Source organism: Schistocerca piceifrons, chromosome 5 (genome assembly GCF_021461385.2).
Source record: "Schistocerca piceifrons isolate TAMUIC-IGC-003096 chromosome 5, iqSchPice1.1, whole genome shotgun sequence".
Classification (NCBI taxonomy): Eukaryota; Metazoa; Arthropoda; class Insecta; order Orthoptera; family Acrididae; genus Schistocerca; species Schistocerca piceifrons.
Window position 1 is genome coordinate 505364580 of NC_060142.1, and position 14939 is coordinate 505379518.

General features: G+C 42.3%; 1 protein-coding gene across 1 annotated transcript in view; it reads left to right on the forward strand.

Annotated features, from left to right (window-relative positions):
• Nucleotides 1–3343: 3343 nt before the first annotated feature.
• Nucleotides 3344–14939, forward strand: part of LOC124799115 (nucleolar protein 8) — a 59369-nt gene continuing 47773 nt past the window's right edge. The window contains 2 exon segments of the mRNA XM_047262653.1: nucleotides 3344–3423; nucleotides 3672–3854. Coding sequence (XP_047118609.1) covers nucleotides 3414–3423; nucleotides 3672–3854 — 193 coding nt within the window. The 5' untranslated portion in view covers nucleotides 3344–3413.

A 14939-nucleotide genomic window follows, 5' to 3' on the forward strand; every position in this document is an offset into this window, starting at 1 on the left:
TGTTTTTGAATTTGTGTTCTGTCTCAATGTAAGTAACAAATCTTCCTTTTCCTGTGTTAGTTCTACATGAGTAAGATGCTGGAGTGTAATCTTTTATATTTAATTTCTCTAACCAAATGGTTATATGGTGCTCAGATACATTATATTAGCTTCTCAAAAATCTTAGCAGATGATATGAGGAGTGACATTGGGTGGTATTTATTGACATGTGTGGAGTCAGCTTTTTTTTTAAAGAGCACCATAACGGTGACATATTTTAATCTGTCTGGAAAAACACCTTGAATTAATGATTGATGGATTACATAAGTGACTAAGAACAATATGTATTATAGGACAACAACATTTTAGTGTCTCGCTGGAGATAGTATCCGTCCCATATCAACTTTAACTTTTTAGAGTCATGATGAGCTACTTTATTTCTAATGGAAACAAGAGAGTAATTTTTTTTCCCCTAAATGTCCTCTGTATTGCTTCTTCACTGTACTGTATCAGTTTACCTTTTCAACAGTTTGAACCAATTTTCTCAGCTATTTCTAAAATGTAATCAGTAAAAATATCTGCTACACATGAATGGTCTTTTACAATGCTCCCATTCTCCCCCCCTCTCTCTCTTTTAACAATTTTCCAAGTTGTTTTTATTGTTTTCTCTGTCAGTTTTTGGCAAGATATGCGTATTCTTGGAAATTTTTCACTCCTTTTCTTCATATGTTACAGTACTTTAAATGCGAACTTTTTAGGTGAGGCTTTACCGTGACTGTTACTGACATTAAATGAAACAACAAGTTCACTGTTACCAGTCACCGTTTTATTTATTTCCACGGCGCGTTTCGAAGGTTTAAACCTCCATCATCGGGTGGATTTACATTAGTAAGTATTACATTTGTGTGTGTGTTGTGTTACGATTTTTGGAGGAACTTGTGGCACTGTCTTCAGTGGTCACAGGTATACATGTGATGTGTTACGACAGCAAAAGGAACCTGTGACCACTGAAGGCAGTGCCACAAGTTCGTCCAAAAATCGTAACACAAGACACACACAAATGTAATACTTACTAATGTAAATCCACCCGATGATGGAGGTTTAAACCTTCGAAATGCGCCGTGGAAATAAATAAAATGGTGACTGGTAACAGTGAACTTGTTGTTTCATTTAATGTTACAGTACCCTTTGTAATATGTAAATATTTCCAAATCATTTGGTTTTCTGGCTGTTTTGTACAAGTCCTTTTTTTGTTTTCAGGACTCTACTACCTTTACTAGCCCAAGGACTTTTTAATGACTTCTCGTTATTACATTTATATTTTTAGGAAAACTACTTCAAAAATGGATACAAACTCTTTAAGAATGGCTCATTGTAAACTACACTCCAATCAACATTTTTAAAGCTTTTTTAAAGTCTTCAGTAGTTTTGTCAGTTAATGAGCCTGACAGTTTTATTAGTGTGTATTTGAACTGTACAAAGAGGTGAGTTACATGACTGCACATTGTGATCTGACAGTATGTTTATCACAGCATAAGCATGCATGCTTTTACTTCTGCTCATTGTATGAATACATTAACTACAAGGGTACTACTATCTCAAGCAACTTTGGTTAAGGAAAATTTATGACTGTTACCAAATTACAAGTGTGCTAAAAGATCACTCTTACTGTCAAATTCTTTCAAGAAATTTACATTAAAATCACCACAAATTAATAATCTCTTCCTTCTGTCTGTCACATAGCACAACAATCCATCAAAATTTTTCATATACCATTCCCAATTTCCCAGTAGGGACAATGTATACTTTAACAGTCACAAGTATTAAATTTCCCATTATTAACTCACAATCACATGCATCCATATCCTGAGCTATATAGAATTTATGTATTTCTACATTTTTGCATTTGTATTTATTTTTTATGAAAGTGAAGACTACTCCTTTGCTTCTATTGGACCTATGTGAATATGCTACTATTTTATAACAACATACATTAAGATTCGCTGTACTTGTGATTATGTAATGTGCAGATAGGCATATAACATGAACTTTGGTTTAGTGAATAAGATCTTGCAAATGAATTAACAACTCATTTACATTATATATTAATAAATTTTCAACATTCAGCTATATTTACAAACTAATTTGTGTTGTGAATGTAAAATGACTCGTACCACATCATTATGATTTCTTGTGCAAATGAACCCTGTAACTTATACCCCCTCCCTCAAATATTTTGACCAAGCAAGTTGATGTCATTTTTCAGTCTATTGTTATAAGATGAACTGGATCTCTCTGTGTGTTTGATTTCCTTTAATTTATCATTCTGAATTTGACCTAAAGCTTGTGTCTCACCTGACCCCAATAAGCTTTGTGTGCAGGTGACCCTTTTTATAACTTCTGTTTGGTTTCTGTAAAGTTGCATGTAACATTTTGCTTTCATTCACCTTAGATCTCTCAGTGCTCTGCCAAATTCTTCTTGCAGTACTAAATTCTACATTTCATCTTCATCAACTACTTCGTTCATTTTCATAATATTGTCTTCGAGGTTCTTTCCTTTATGTAGCCCTTCTGTATATTCCTTCAACCTTAGCTTTCCTTTCTCTGTTTAGTGCTTGCTTGGCATCTGCATTCTTCATGTTCATTCAGATGATTCTCTTTTCTCAAATTAGGCCTGTATATTTAATTTTCCTATCCATAGCACTTATTTTTCTCATAGTCGTGTGTGCCATTCATAGCTTTGCATTTCTCCACCAGCTATGTTTACTGTTCCATTTTGCATTTTTTAATAATCTCTCTTGATTTAATTCCTGTTTGCCTATCTCATTTGCTCCACTTTTATGTTTTCTTCTTGCATATTGTTTGTTAATCCAGAGTTCCTAATGGGCCTTGCCTGTTTGATGCTCTACTGTCTTTACTGTTTCAGCTCTCAACGTCACTCATTCATCTGTGATTGTATTTATTTCACATATTTCACTTGTTTATTATTTAATGGCCTGTTTAAAATTTCTAGACTACCTGTGGTTGTTTTGGTTGTTTCATCTTTTACAAGCCCCAATTCTTCAATTTTGTATCTTTCAGAAATTTCTTCAGCTGTAATCTACGGCTCATAACCAATAAATTGTGATCAGTGTCCACATCTGACCCTGGAAATGTTCTGCTGCATAAATTTTGGGTTCTGAATTTCTCTGACAAACATTCCAGTGTCTCCAGATCTATGATTTTTAATATGCTCTGTTCAAAATTGTACCAGGTGACTTCCGTATTCATTAGTTTATCATCTTCCATAATATACTAAAAGTCTGTTTTATATCATTTCACACATTTTTTTTCAGTCTCATCATCTTTATTTATGATATTGTGTTTAAACACAGAGAATTCATAGAAGTGTTCAATTACTGATTGTCTATTTGAATATTATAGGAAACAAAACAATGCATACAGGTAAAAATCAATAGGCTTTCCTTGGAGAATAAAGTAAATTTAGCATAACTGAAGAGTCTATTATAAAAGCAAAGAAATTAACCAACATTACCTTATGATGTTTTGAGAACTGTATATTTGTGCGATGACTATTGATACTGTTAGTTCAACGTTGTATAGCAATATTTTATTTAATAGATTGCATTACTGTAATGTTTCCCTTTTTTGAGGGTTCATTTATAGTACACTACATGGTTTTTTATTTGTAGAAATGAAGTTAAATGTACAACGAATATTTGTGGGTAACTTACCCACAGTGGTAACTGAAGATGATCTTTCGAAGAGGTTCTCCAAATATGGAAAAGTACAGTCAACTGAAATTAAACGACGCTCTGATGACTCAGTGTTTGCTTATGTCAATTTAGAGGCTGACAGGAGTCATATAAATGAATGTGAGTATGTAAAATGTCTTTAGAAAGTACTGAAGTGTGCACTTTGTGTTCCCTATGACTGCAGGTGCAAAAAAAAGTGGGATTTTTTTTTATATATATATGTTTTTAGCTTACCATTAAGCTTCATTAATATACTGTTCCATCTCCATTTTCATATATAATAGAGCTTCGGTTTTGTCTTATGCCATAAACAGAATCACAGTTAAAAGGACATTGATACGCAGTATCTTGCCAGGTTTCCCTATATGAAAATGTGCCATAGACTAGTTCTTTATTGACAAGATTAACTTAAATTTTTTTGGACCAAGTCCAGGTTGAAATATCAACAACGTTATGAAAAAGGTACAGTGCTCTCACCTAAAGATGACACGTTGAATTGCAGACAGGCACAACAAAACTACTGTTATTCAATGAGCTCTCATCTAAAGTATTCTTCAGAAACAAAATCCCACACACATTCACATAAGCAAACACACTTCACACACATATGGCTACTATCTGTGGCTGTTCCATCCAGAATGCAATGATGTTGATCCCAATTTCTGGTAGAAGGTATGACATAATCCCCAGTCTCGAATTAAATTTGTTTAGGCATTTTTTGAATCTGGGAAGGCTAAATGTTTGTGATGCCCTTGCTTCTAAGCAAGTGTTCTTAATGATTTTGATATATTAAATTGTTACATTGTTTATTTTGTAGACCCATGCGAAAAAGATCTTCCTGGCGGAACAAGTCAGGTAAAAATAACATAATATAAAATTATAGAAAAAGTCTGGCCAATACTTACCTTCAGATGGAGAAATTCCAATACTACTGATAAGATCTTGGTTTTTTTTTTTTTTTTTTGTCAATACTTCTGGTAGAAACATTTAATAGCGAGAAAACAATTTCCTAGCTTTTAAAACTATTAGTTTCTTCTTCAGAGATTAAAGATGGATTTGTTTGTTGAAGGTTACACTGGAGGGGCGGGTCACTTAGGCCCCAGGGTGAGAGGAACCCACCTGTTGGGGGGATAAGGGAAACAAAGGGTTATGGGCAGACATCAGAAATAATCAAAGATAGTACAGTATGTGACCAGAAGTATCTGGACACTCCCAAAAACATACATTTTTCATATTAGGTGCATTGTGCTGCCACCTACTGCAAGGGACTCCATATCAGCGACCTCAGTAGTCATTAGACACCGTGAGATAGTAGAATGGGGTGCTCCACGGAGCTCGCAGACTTTAAACGTGGTCCCCAAGAAACCTTCCAGGACCTGTTTGAATCTATGCCTGCGAGAGTGGAAGCTGTCATCAGGGCGAAGGATGGGCCAACACCATATTCCAGCACTAACGATGGGAGGGCACCACAAACGTGTAAGTCATTTTCAGCCAGGTGTCTGAATACTTTTGGTCACAAAGTGTATACTGGTTAGCACTGATTTAGTTCAGAGATGACATAAGGACAGGTTGGGACATAAATTTGGATGAGAGAGAGAGAGAGAGAGAGAGAGAGAGAGAGAGAGAGAGAGAGGGATGTTTAGTGAATTCAAAAATTATGTATTTGTTTTTCATTTTGAAATGGTGGCCATTTTTGTTTCAGGATCCAAGCTTTTTTTGTATTTGCAAGCATGTGCAGTTTTTCAATTATTGAGTAATGGGTTACTATAGACCTTTCAAATAAAAAGCAATATTTTCAGCTCACACTGGCCTACAAATTAAAACTGTTATATCCTAACTGAACCCTTAATGTATTTTTAATAGCTCAAAGGTATTGGTCGTACTCAATTTTTGAGCAATAGTTTTCCAAAGGAGGAGTAATTTCTCATCTGTAATATTTTTTATGCTATTGCACTATATAGTATAGTTATTTTCTACTGAATTTCAACTGTGAGAAGCTAACACTTGAGAAAATATGCTGTTTTAAAATGGATTCTTTGAATAATTTTTCCTTTAATATCTTTGCTAGGGGACCAGATACAAATCTGATAATTACCCACTTAATAGGCCCTTACGATAGCAAACTTTAGGGAAATTTCAACTTTAAGAATCAAATGGAAGTTATGGAAAAAAATTACAAATATCAGTCAAACATGCATTTTATAACATCTAGGCTAATGGAATAAATTATATCAGTTATATAATTTAAGCATATCTACAGTTACTTGTCTTTTTATATTGAAAGAGAGCCAGCTAATTGCATTATGTGGTCTCATCTTATTTGTTTTTGCTACGTTGTGCACTGAGCATCTGAGAATTGTCTTCACTCGTGTTGGGTGTTCACCCAGTCACAGTTGTAAATTCCAGGAGTGATAACTTCTTCAATACATTTTTAACTGACATTCAACCTTGAACCTTCTCAACTTTTTTAAACGGGATCCTTGGTCGTAGCGTGTTGTAAAATGTTACATGCACATCTTGGTTTTGACAATCAGTGTTATCAACTTTGGCGGTCAACCACTGTTCATCATAGACACCAGCCACTATGTCTTTGTTTTGAAGTGTCAGTGGTACAAGTTTTTGACATTGATAAAATTCACTATCAGGGGATGTAGGTGTGAACCTACACTTGAACACGACTTGACTGGGGGATAAAACAGTGAAGAGATCGAGTGCCTTTAATCTTCCGACAGGTGTTGAATCTTTCCTCCAAGACATTGGTGTAGAGTTTTTGTATTTCTTCACATTTTACAAAAACATAAGTTTTGTGGCGGTGTTCGTAGCGACAAGCAATTCGCTGTAGAAACGGCTTACGAAGTCACCGCCACACTTTTAATAGCGGGCCGACCGGTCCGCTGGAACAGTGAACAGAAAGATGAAAGCCCAAACACTCAGATTAAATAAAAGTCGGTACTTATCTTTATTAACGAAGATACAGAAACAAGGTCGTGAACTCCGTGTCTACAGAAATCTGTCTAGTTCGAGTCGGAGCGGCTAGGTCAGCGTCGGCTGACGACAAACAACAACTCTGCTGCGATGAACACACAACTGACTATCAAGTACACAGTTCGGTGGCGAGTATACAAATGAGCGGCGAATACAGAACTGTCCTAGCGCTTGCGACTCCAGCGCTTAAGAAGCCAGAAGCAAGCGGTGGCGCGCGCAGACTTGCGGCGATTTCCTGTATCGCTGGCGCTGCTTATGCGGACGGCGTCCGGACTTTGATGCTGCCAACCTTTTGGCAGCGGGCTCGGTTGGCATTACTGGCTAGGATATAACACTCCTCCCCCCCAAATCGCCGCACCATCGTTGAATAATGACGTGGCGAGCGTCGACGGCGGGGGAGGGGTCTGGCCGCAGGCGTAGCAGAAGAGACCGGGGCGGAGACTGTTGTTGGTGGCAGTCCCCGGTCCGCACCCCAGCATTGGCCGCGCGGGGCCTCGGGAAACACCGACTGAAAACCGAGGTCAGGGTGCACGCCTGTGACCACGGGCGCAGCTTCTGGTACTGGACGCGACGGGGCGTCGGGACCCATGAAGAGAGGCAGCGTCTCCTGACGCTGCGTCGACGGCTGCTGAGTGGGCGCCGGACAAGGCGCTGCGGTGTCAGACTCCTTGGAGGTGCCCAAGGAAAGCGGCTGCAGGACAGGGTGCACAGCCACCGCTTGGGAAGGCGGCCCGGCTGAGGGGTCGACGTCCATCAGCTCCGAAGGCGGTGGTGACTGAAGAGGGACCGCAGGCGCCGGAGCGATCACCTGGGGCGCTCCCGGATGAAGCTGCGTGGGAGGCATCAATGGGACGGGCTGTCGGCGTGGTAGCGGCGACGGCTGCTGCTGCTGCTGCTGCCCTGGGGGCGGCAGCGAAGTCGGAAGGCGCGGCTGGAACCCGCCGCGGACTAAATCTGTGGACAAAGAACGAGCGGCAGAATCCGGGCGGCCAGCACGGCGCAACTGGTTCTGATGCCTCCTGTGCACCCCAGTAGCACCTTGAACAGTATAAAAACCGCGGCCCTGGACACTTATCACGGTACCACGTTCCCAACGACGGCGACCGTGATAAACTCTGAAAAAACCGGCGTCGTTGCGCTGAAAACGCGTGTGATGCTCAGAAGCGGCGGGTCGATCCGGGGGGTGCAACAACCGTAGTAGGGTGCGATTACGACGGCCGTGGAGAAGCTCCGCAGGCGAAGGGCCGTCGCGTGGCGTGGTCCGGTACGACGACAGGAACGTGATGAGGGCCTGCTGACGAGAGTGTGTAGCATGAAGGCGGTCCATATGATCCTTGAATGTGCGTACAAAACGTTCCGCTGCAGCATTCGATTGAGGGTGGAACGGCGGAGTAAGAACATGGCGAATGCCATTGGCAGAACAAAAACTTTCAAATTCAGCAGAGGTAAATTGTGGACCATTGTCAGACACTAAAACTTCTGGAAGACCCTCAATACAAAAAATTGAAGTCAACGCCTGTATAGTTTGTGCAGACGTTGTAGACTGCATGGGCACAACAAACGGAAAATTACTAAATGCATCTATCACGATGAGCCAACGAGAATTCCAATATGGACCAGCGAAATCAATATGTACTCGCTGCCAGGGACCGGCAGGGTGTGCCCACTCAAAATAGCGTTGAGGCGGAGCAGCTTGGTGTTCGGCACGCGTCGAACAATCTGTAGACATCTGCGTAATCTGCTTGTCAATGCCGATCCATGTACAATGACGGCGGGCAAGCTGCTTGGTGCGGACCACTCCCCAATGACCTTGATGCAACAAGTCGAGGACCTTGGATTGGAGCACTTGGGGAACCACTAAACGAAGCTGGTCATTCTCGGTGCGTAACAGCAAAACTCCGTGCGAAACAGACAACAGATGACGTTGCGGATAATAGCGACGAACCACAGGATCCGATATGTCCTTTGCCTTGGACGGCCAACCACGTTGAACAAAACGTAATAGTAAACTCAGATGAGGATCCGTAGCTGTCTCACGTGCCACCTGACGATAATCAATCGGAAAATCCCAGAGGGATTGATGCTCATCGGCGTCAATCTGATGGCAAGAGTCGTCAGAGGAATCGAAGACATCATCCGCAGCAATCGGCAATCTAGAAAGCGCGTCAGCGTTTGCATGCTGAGCTGTAGGGCGATACAGTATCTCATACTGGTATTGTGATAACAAAAGAGCCCAACGCTGTAGTCTCTGAGCTGTCCGCTGAGGAACTGGTTTAGACGGATGAAACAGTGACGTCAGGGGCTTGTGATCCGTTACTAAATAGAATGGTCTACCATAGAGGTAGTGATGGAATTTTGTGACACCGAACACAGAATTTTGTGACACCGAACACAATAGCCAACGCTCCCTTGTCCAATTGGCTGTAATTACACTGAGCTTTGTTTAGCAATTTAGATGCGAACACAATAGGACGTTCGGTGTTACTGACTCGGTGAGACAACACAGCACCGAGGCCGAAAGAAGAGGCATCACAAGCTAACACCAGAGGCTTGTTAGGGTCGTAATGGACCAGACAACGATCATTCAATAAAGCCTCTTTAAGCTGCTGAAAGGCTGACTGGCAATCAGCTGACCACACAAACGGAACATTCTTACGGCGGAGACGATGCAACGGTGCAGCAATCTGTGATGCATTAGGTATAAACCTAATATAATACGTCAATTTGCCAAGAACTGCTTGCAATTCATGCAGATTGCGAGGGGCGGGCAAATCACGAATAGCTGCTAAATGTGACTGGGAGGGATGAATGCCTTGAGCATTAATAACATGTCCCAGATACTCCATCTCCGTAAGGAAAAATGAACATTTATCGATGTTGCAACGTAGGCCTGCCTGAGACAACACTTTAAACAAACACTCCAAATTACGGAAATGTTCAGCAGGCGTCCGACCGGACACAACAATATCGTCTAAATAGTTGCAACATGATGGCACATTAGCCAGAAGTTGTGACAAAAAACGCTGAAAAACAGCTTGAGCTGACGCACAACCAAAAGGCAAACGCAGAAAACGGAACAAACCCAACGACGTGTTTATGACAAAATACTGTTGTGATTGCTCGTCGAGGGGCAATTGCAAATATGCTTCACGGAGATCAATTTTGGAAAAGAAACGAGCTTCCCCTAACTTATCCATCAGCTCGTCCGGTCTAGGCAAAGGAAAAGAATCAATGACAGTCTGAGGATTAACTGTCGACTTAAAATCAGCACACAAACGTAACTTGCCAGACGGTTTCTTTATAATAACTAAGGGAGAAGCCCACTGGCTCGCTGAAACGGGTTGAATAACACCGTTGTTTTGCCAACGACGAAGTTCATCTTCTACAGGTGCCCGGAGGGCGTGAGGCACTGGACGAGCACGACAAAATCGAGGCTGAGCATTATCTTTTAACGTAATATGAGCGGCAAAGTTCGCAGCACAACCTAGTTCGTCTTTAAATATGTCACAGTATCGTTTACACAAATCGGTTATGCTGTCTTGAGGAACAACAACAGAATTAATTTGCAACACATTGTCTTGGATAGACAGGCCAAACAAGTCAAAACAGTCTAATCCGAAAATGTTTACACTGTCTGTAGCGCGGAGCACTGTGAATGAAACTGTTTTTGTATTGCCACGGAATGTGGCTGGCACGCTACATACACCTAACACAGGAATTTGTCTCCACTATAAGTAGCCAAAGAATGTTTTGCCGCTGAAAGTTTAGGGCGGCCGATAGCCGCATACGTAGCACTATTTATGAGAGTCACAGACGCACCAGTGTCTAATTGAAAATTGAAGGTCTTATCCTGGATGCGTAGCTTCACAAATAGTTTATTACACTGTCTCTGGATCGGTGCAGTGGAGGCGGAAGACACAAAATCAGCACGGTTAGCGCGTGTTCGCTGCTTACGACAACTCGTGGGTTGGGCGGGTGGAACAACAACTCCCGCTTCACTTGCAGTCTGTACATTACTTTTAACAGCGTTGGAATTACGCCTGGGTCGCATAGCAGAGGGCTGGGTGGGTGGCTTATTGCGAACAAGTTTATTACCCACACGAACCGTGGAAGAGAGTCTTTAAACGCGACCTTCTGGGCGGGCTGGCTTTGAAGAACATGAATATCCATGGGCTGGGCAGCACTAGAATTGTTCTTGCGTTTACGCAAACAAACAGTCTGGATGTGTCCTTTCCTTTGACAAAAGTGACAAACCGCATTTCTCAACGGGCAACGTTCACGAGGATGAGCAAGAACACACTTAGGGCAAGACTTAACTCTATCATTTTGCACACGCGGCTGACGAATGTGTTTAACATGACGCGGCCGGCTAGTGTTTACAGTCTGACTCTGCCGGTGGGGCCGCGGGCGTGACATAACTTGCTTAGCACAGGCAATTTGAGAAATACATGGCTGATCTAACTCACACTCAGCATAGTCAAAAGTATCTTGGGCTTCAATGATGTTCATCACAGTCTCTAATGACGGGTCAGGCAACTTTAAGATAGCAGCACGAATACGAGAATCTGCAATGTTTTGAGTAATAGCGTCTCGTAACATGACATCACTGTAGGAAGCTCCACACACACAATTAAATCGGCACTGACGGGTGAGGCCCCGTAAATCTGTTAACCACTGTTTATTAGATTGATGTGGCAGTTTCTTTAATCTGAAGAACTTGAATCTGGCTGCTGCCACATGAACTCGCGACTCGAAATACTCAGCAAGCTTGTTAACAACAACGTCGTAGTCTAAAGCTTCTGGCTTGGATTCCGGGAACAACTTACAAAGTAGTCGATAGACTTCCACGCCTGCAGTGGAAATTTAATAAAGCTGCCGCTCAGTACCTGTGATTTTGTAGACTGTCATGTGCGCCTGCAACTGCGCGAAATATTCTTGCCATTCTTCTCGTGATGCATCGAAAGCACGGAACGGCGGTGCTGCCTGTGCTTGTTCCTTTTGTGTTGGAGGATTAGCCGCTTGTTTGGCGATCGCTTCCACCAGACTTTGTATTTGCTGACTCTGTAACAAGATCAACTGTTGTAATTCGGCAGACATAGTGAACACAAATTAAACCAGCCCCCAAAAGTTTATCGCTATAATTAGTATAACCAGAAACAAGTTGAACCAGCCCTGCACACGAGTTCGGAAGTCCTCGTCGCCAGTTTTGTGGCGGTGTTCGTAGCGACAAGCAATTCGCTGTAGAAACGACTTACGAAGTCACCGCCACACTTTTAATAGCAGGCCGACCGGTCCGCTGGAACAGTGAACAGAAAGATGAAAGCCCAAACACTCAGATTAAATAAAAGTCGGTATTTATCTTTATTAATGAAGATACAGAAACAAGGTCGTGAACTCCGTGTCTACAGAAATCTGTCTAGTTCGAGTCGGAGCGGCTAGGTCAGCGTCGGCTGACGACAAACAACAACTCTGCTGCGATGAACACACAACTGACTATCAAGTACACAGTTCGGTGGCGAGTATACAACTGAGCGGCGAATACAGAACTGTCCTAGCGCTTGCGACTCCAGCGCTTAAGAAGCCAGAAGCAAGCGGTGGCGCGCGCAGACTTGCGGCGATTTCCTGTATCGCTGGCGCTGCTTATGCGGACGGCGTCCGGACTTTGATGCTGCCAACCTTTTGGCAGCGGGCTCGGTTGGCATTACTGGCTAGGATATAACAATAAGTAACACATTTTACCTATTCTTTTCAAAATTTAAACATATCTGAAGATGTCAAGATCTGGTTCTTGTAGATCTGCTGCAGGCTAGCATTTGTGTCAGCTCACTTTGTTGTACCTCCGACACTATCATAGTTATTCTTCCCATGGCTTGATGTGAAAAAGTACAATTTTACATCAATTCCAAAATCTTCTTTGTGAAAGGATATGTTAATATTTGTTTTGTTTTTATATTGGTGTTCAGCACCTTCAGAGAAATAGATTAGTCTGTATGGAAATGTGGTGGTGTTTTATGTAGTTTGTTAATTGCAGTTGAAAAGCATGCACTGCTGTAGTGTGTGTTCAAGGTGATCACTGATGACACAAAAACTATGACTCTTTAGTTTATCTTGATCTGTAAAACGAGTACAAATGGATGAAATGTGGCTTGTTTGTTTGCCCATTGGTGCCCTTACCAAGTGAGGTGATGCAATGGTTAGCACACTGGACACGCATTCAGGATGATGATGGTTCAAACCTGTGTCCTGCTATCCTGGTTTAGGTTTCCTGTGATTTCCCTAAATCACTTCAGGCAAATGCTGGAATGGTTCCTTTGAAAGGGCATGGCCGATTTCCTTCCCCATCCTTTCCTAATCTGAGCCTGTGCTTGATCTCTAATGACCTAATTGTTGACGAGACATTAAACAGTAATCTCCTCCCTCCATTGGTCCCCAGTGATTCAACTTGAACAACAAAGGAATAGTTTCCAGAAAAGTCAGCAAGAACTAAGCATTCACCAGCTGCCAATGTTTGCATTTTGTCTTTCAAAAATTTACCTTGACATTTGACAATAAAATGATACATTTTCAGCTTATTGAGATTAGCTGCCAACACATCAGAAAACTCCTCTTGTGGATTTATGATTTTCAACATTTCCATTCTGTCTTGTGTCACGCATTGTTTGTATTCTATGTTATCAGGCATCAAATTATCTTCTTCCGATTCCTGAAACACGTCATGTAAAGCTTGTTTGCGTAGACAATCGTGACATTTTCCCATGTTTATACAATTGTAACTGTTAATATTGCATACCAGAGTGCCAGCAGGCCTAAGATTAGCCCCCTCTATCGTCAAATTTACATTGTGGTGATAAAAACAAATGCAAACGTTATGGATACCAGATGCTCCTGCAACAATACACCATTTTGGACTCTACTTGCAACATTTCGACCTTTCAGTTTTAATGTCATCATTTGGTAGTTCATATAAATTACACAGTATTAATCATTTTTGCCTTTGAACCTTAATACCATTTTGTTTCAGAGGAACTCTCACTTTTTTACCAGGCATCAAATAGCTGTTATTGCCATCTTCATAAAACTTAATAACCTTTTTGAGCATGTTTTTGTCTATCAAATTACTCACATTCTTCATTTGTAATGCAGGTAAAATTTCCCATTTTGTTACTATATGCATTATTAATTTAACCAAACTGTTATAGCTTCAAGTTGAACAAATATATTTCAAGGACAACGCAATACGTGAAAGTCACAGATCAAGTAAACAGAGTACGATGTGTGTACACTTTAACAGTCAAATCATAACTGAGTCCAAGTCTAGCGGCCGCTGGCTGGTTGGCCGCATAGGTGGCGCTGCTGCTGCATGGCTGGCAGACAGCGCCGCATGTAGACGATGCGCGTAACTGTGCGGCGGCACTTTGAAAGATTGGCGAGTCACAACACTTTTCCCCCCTTTGAATTTTTTGCACAGGTCTTGATGGAGGTGGCCTGTACATTGCTAACGTCCATAGGTGTTGTTTGACTGGCCGTAAAGTCTGGAGGAGGAGGCTTCCCGTACGGACGGAAGTGTCCCCAATGATAACAGGTCGAGATGACAGGAGACATGGGGGTTGAATCTGCAGGGGCCCCGTGCATCAATCTGGCCATTGCGGCAAGTCCGGTTGTTATAACAGGAGACATGGGCGATGTGTCGGCATCTGTAGGAGAAGGAGGCGAGTAGAGTTGCTCTGACAGATGATGGTCATCTGGTTCCTGGATGGGCACGTCTCCTGGTGGCGCCAGTTCTTGTACTGGCACCGATATGGTGAGAGGACTGCGTTGTGAGTAATGAGAGATTCCAGTATCCCAAGCGTCAGGTAGAGCCGAAGGGGGTGTAGCGGCATCCGGAACAGGCGTTGTCGGCACACGAGCCGAAGCTGGTCCAAATGACGCACTGCAACACCTGTGTCTGTCTGGATTTCATACAGGCGTCGGCCACGGTGTTGTAAGATGCGGCCAGGACTCCATTTTGGCCACCTGCCATATCCCTGTACCCATACAAGGTCATTGGCGGTGAACCGGCCAAGCGAAGGCACCTGTGGCCGTGAGGTGGAAGGCCGCAGAAGATGAAGTAGCGTGCAGGGCTGTTGCCCATGTAAGAGCTCAGCCGGACAGTGGTCATCCATGAGGGTGAAACCGTAAGAAGCCAGAAATTGGAGAAGTGCATCATCATCATCAGCAGCA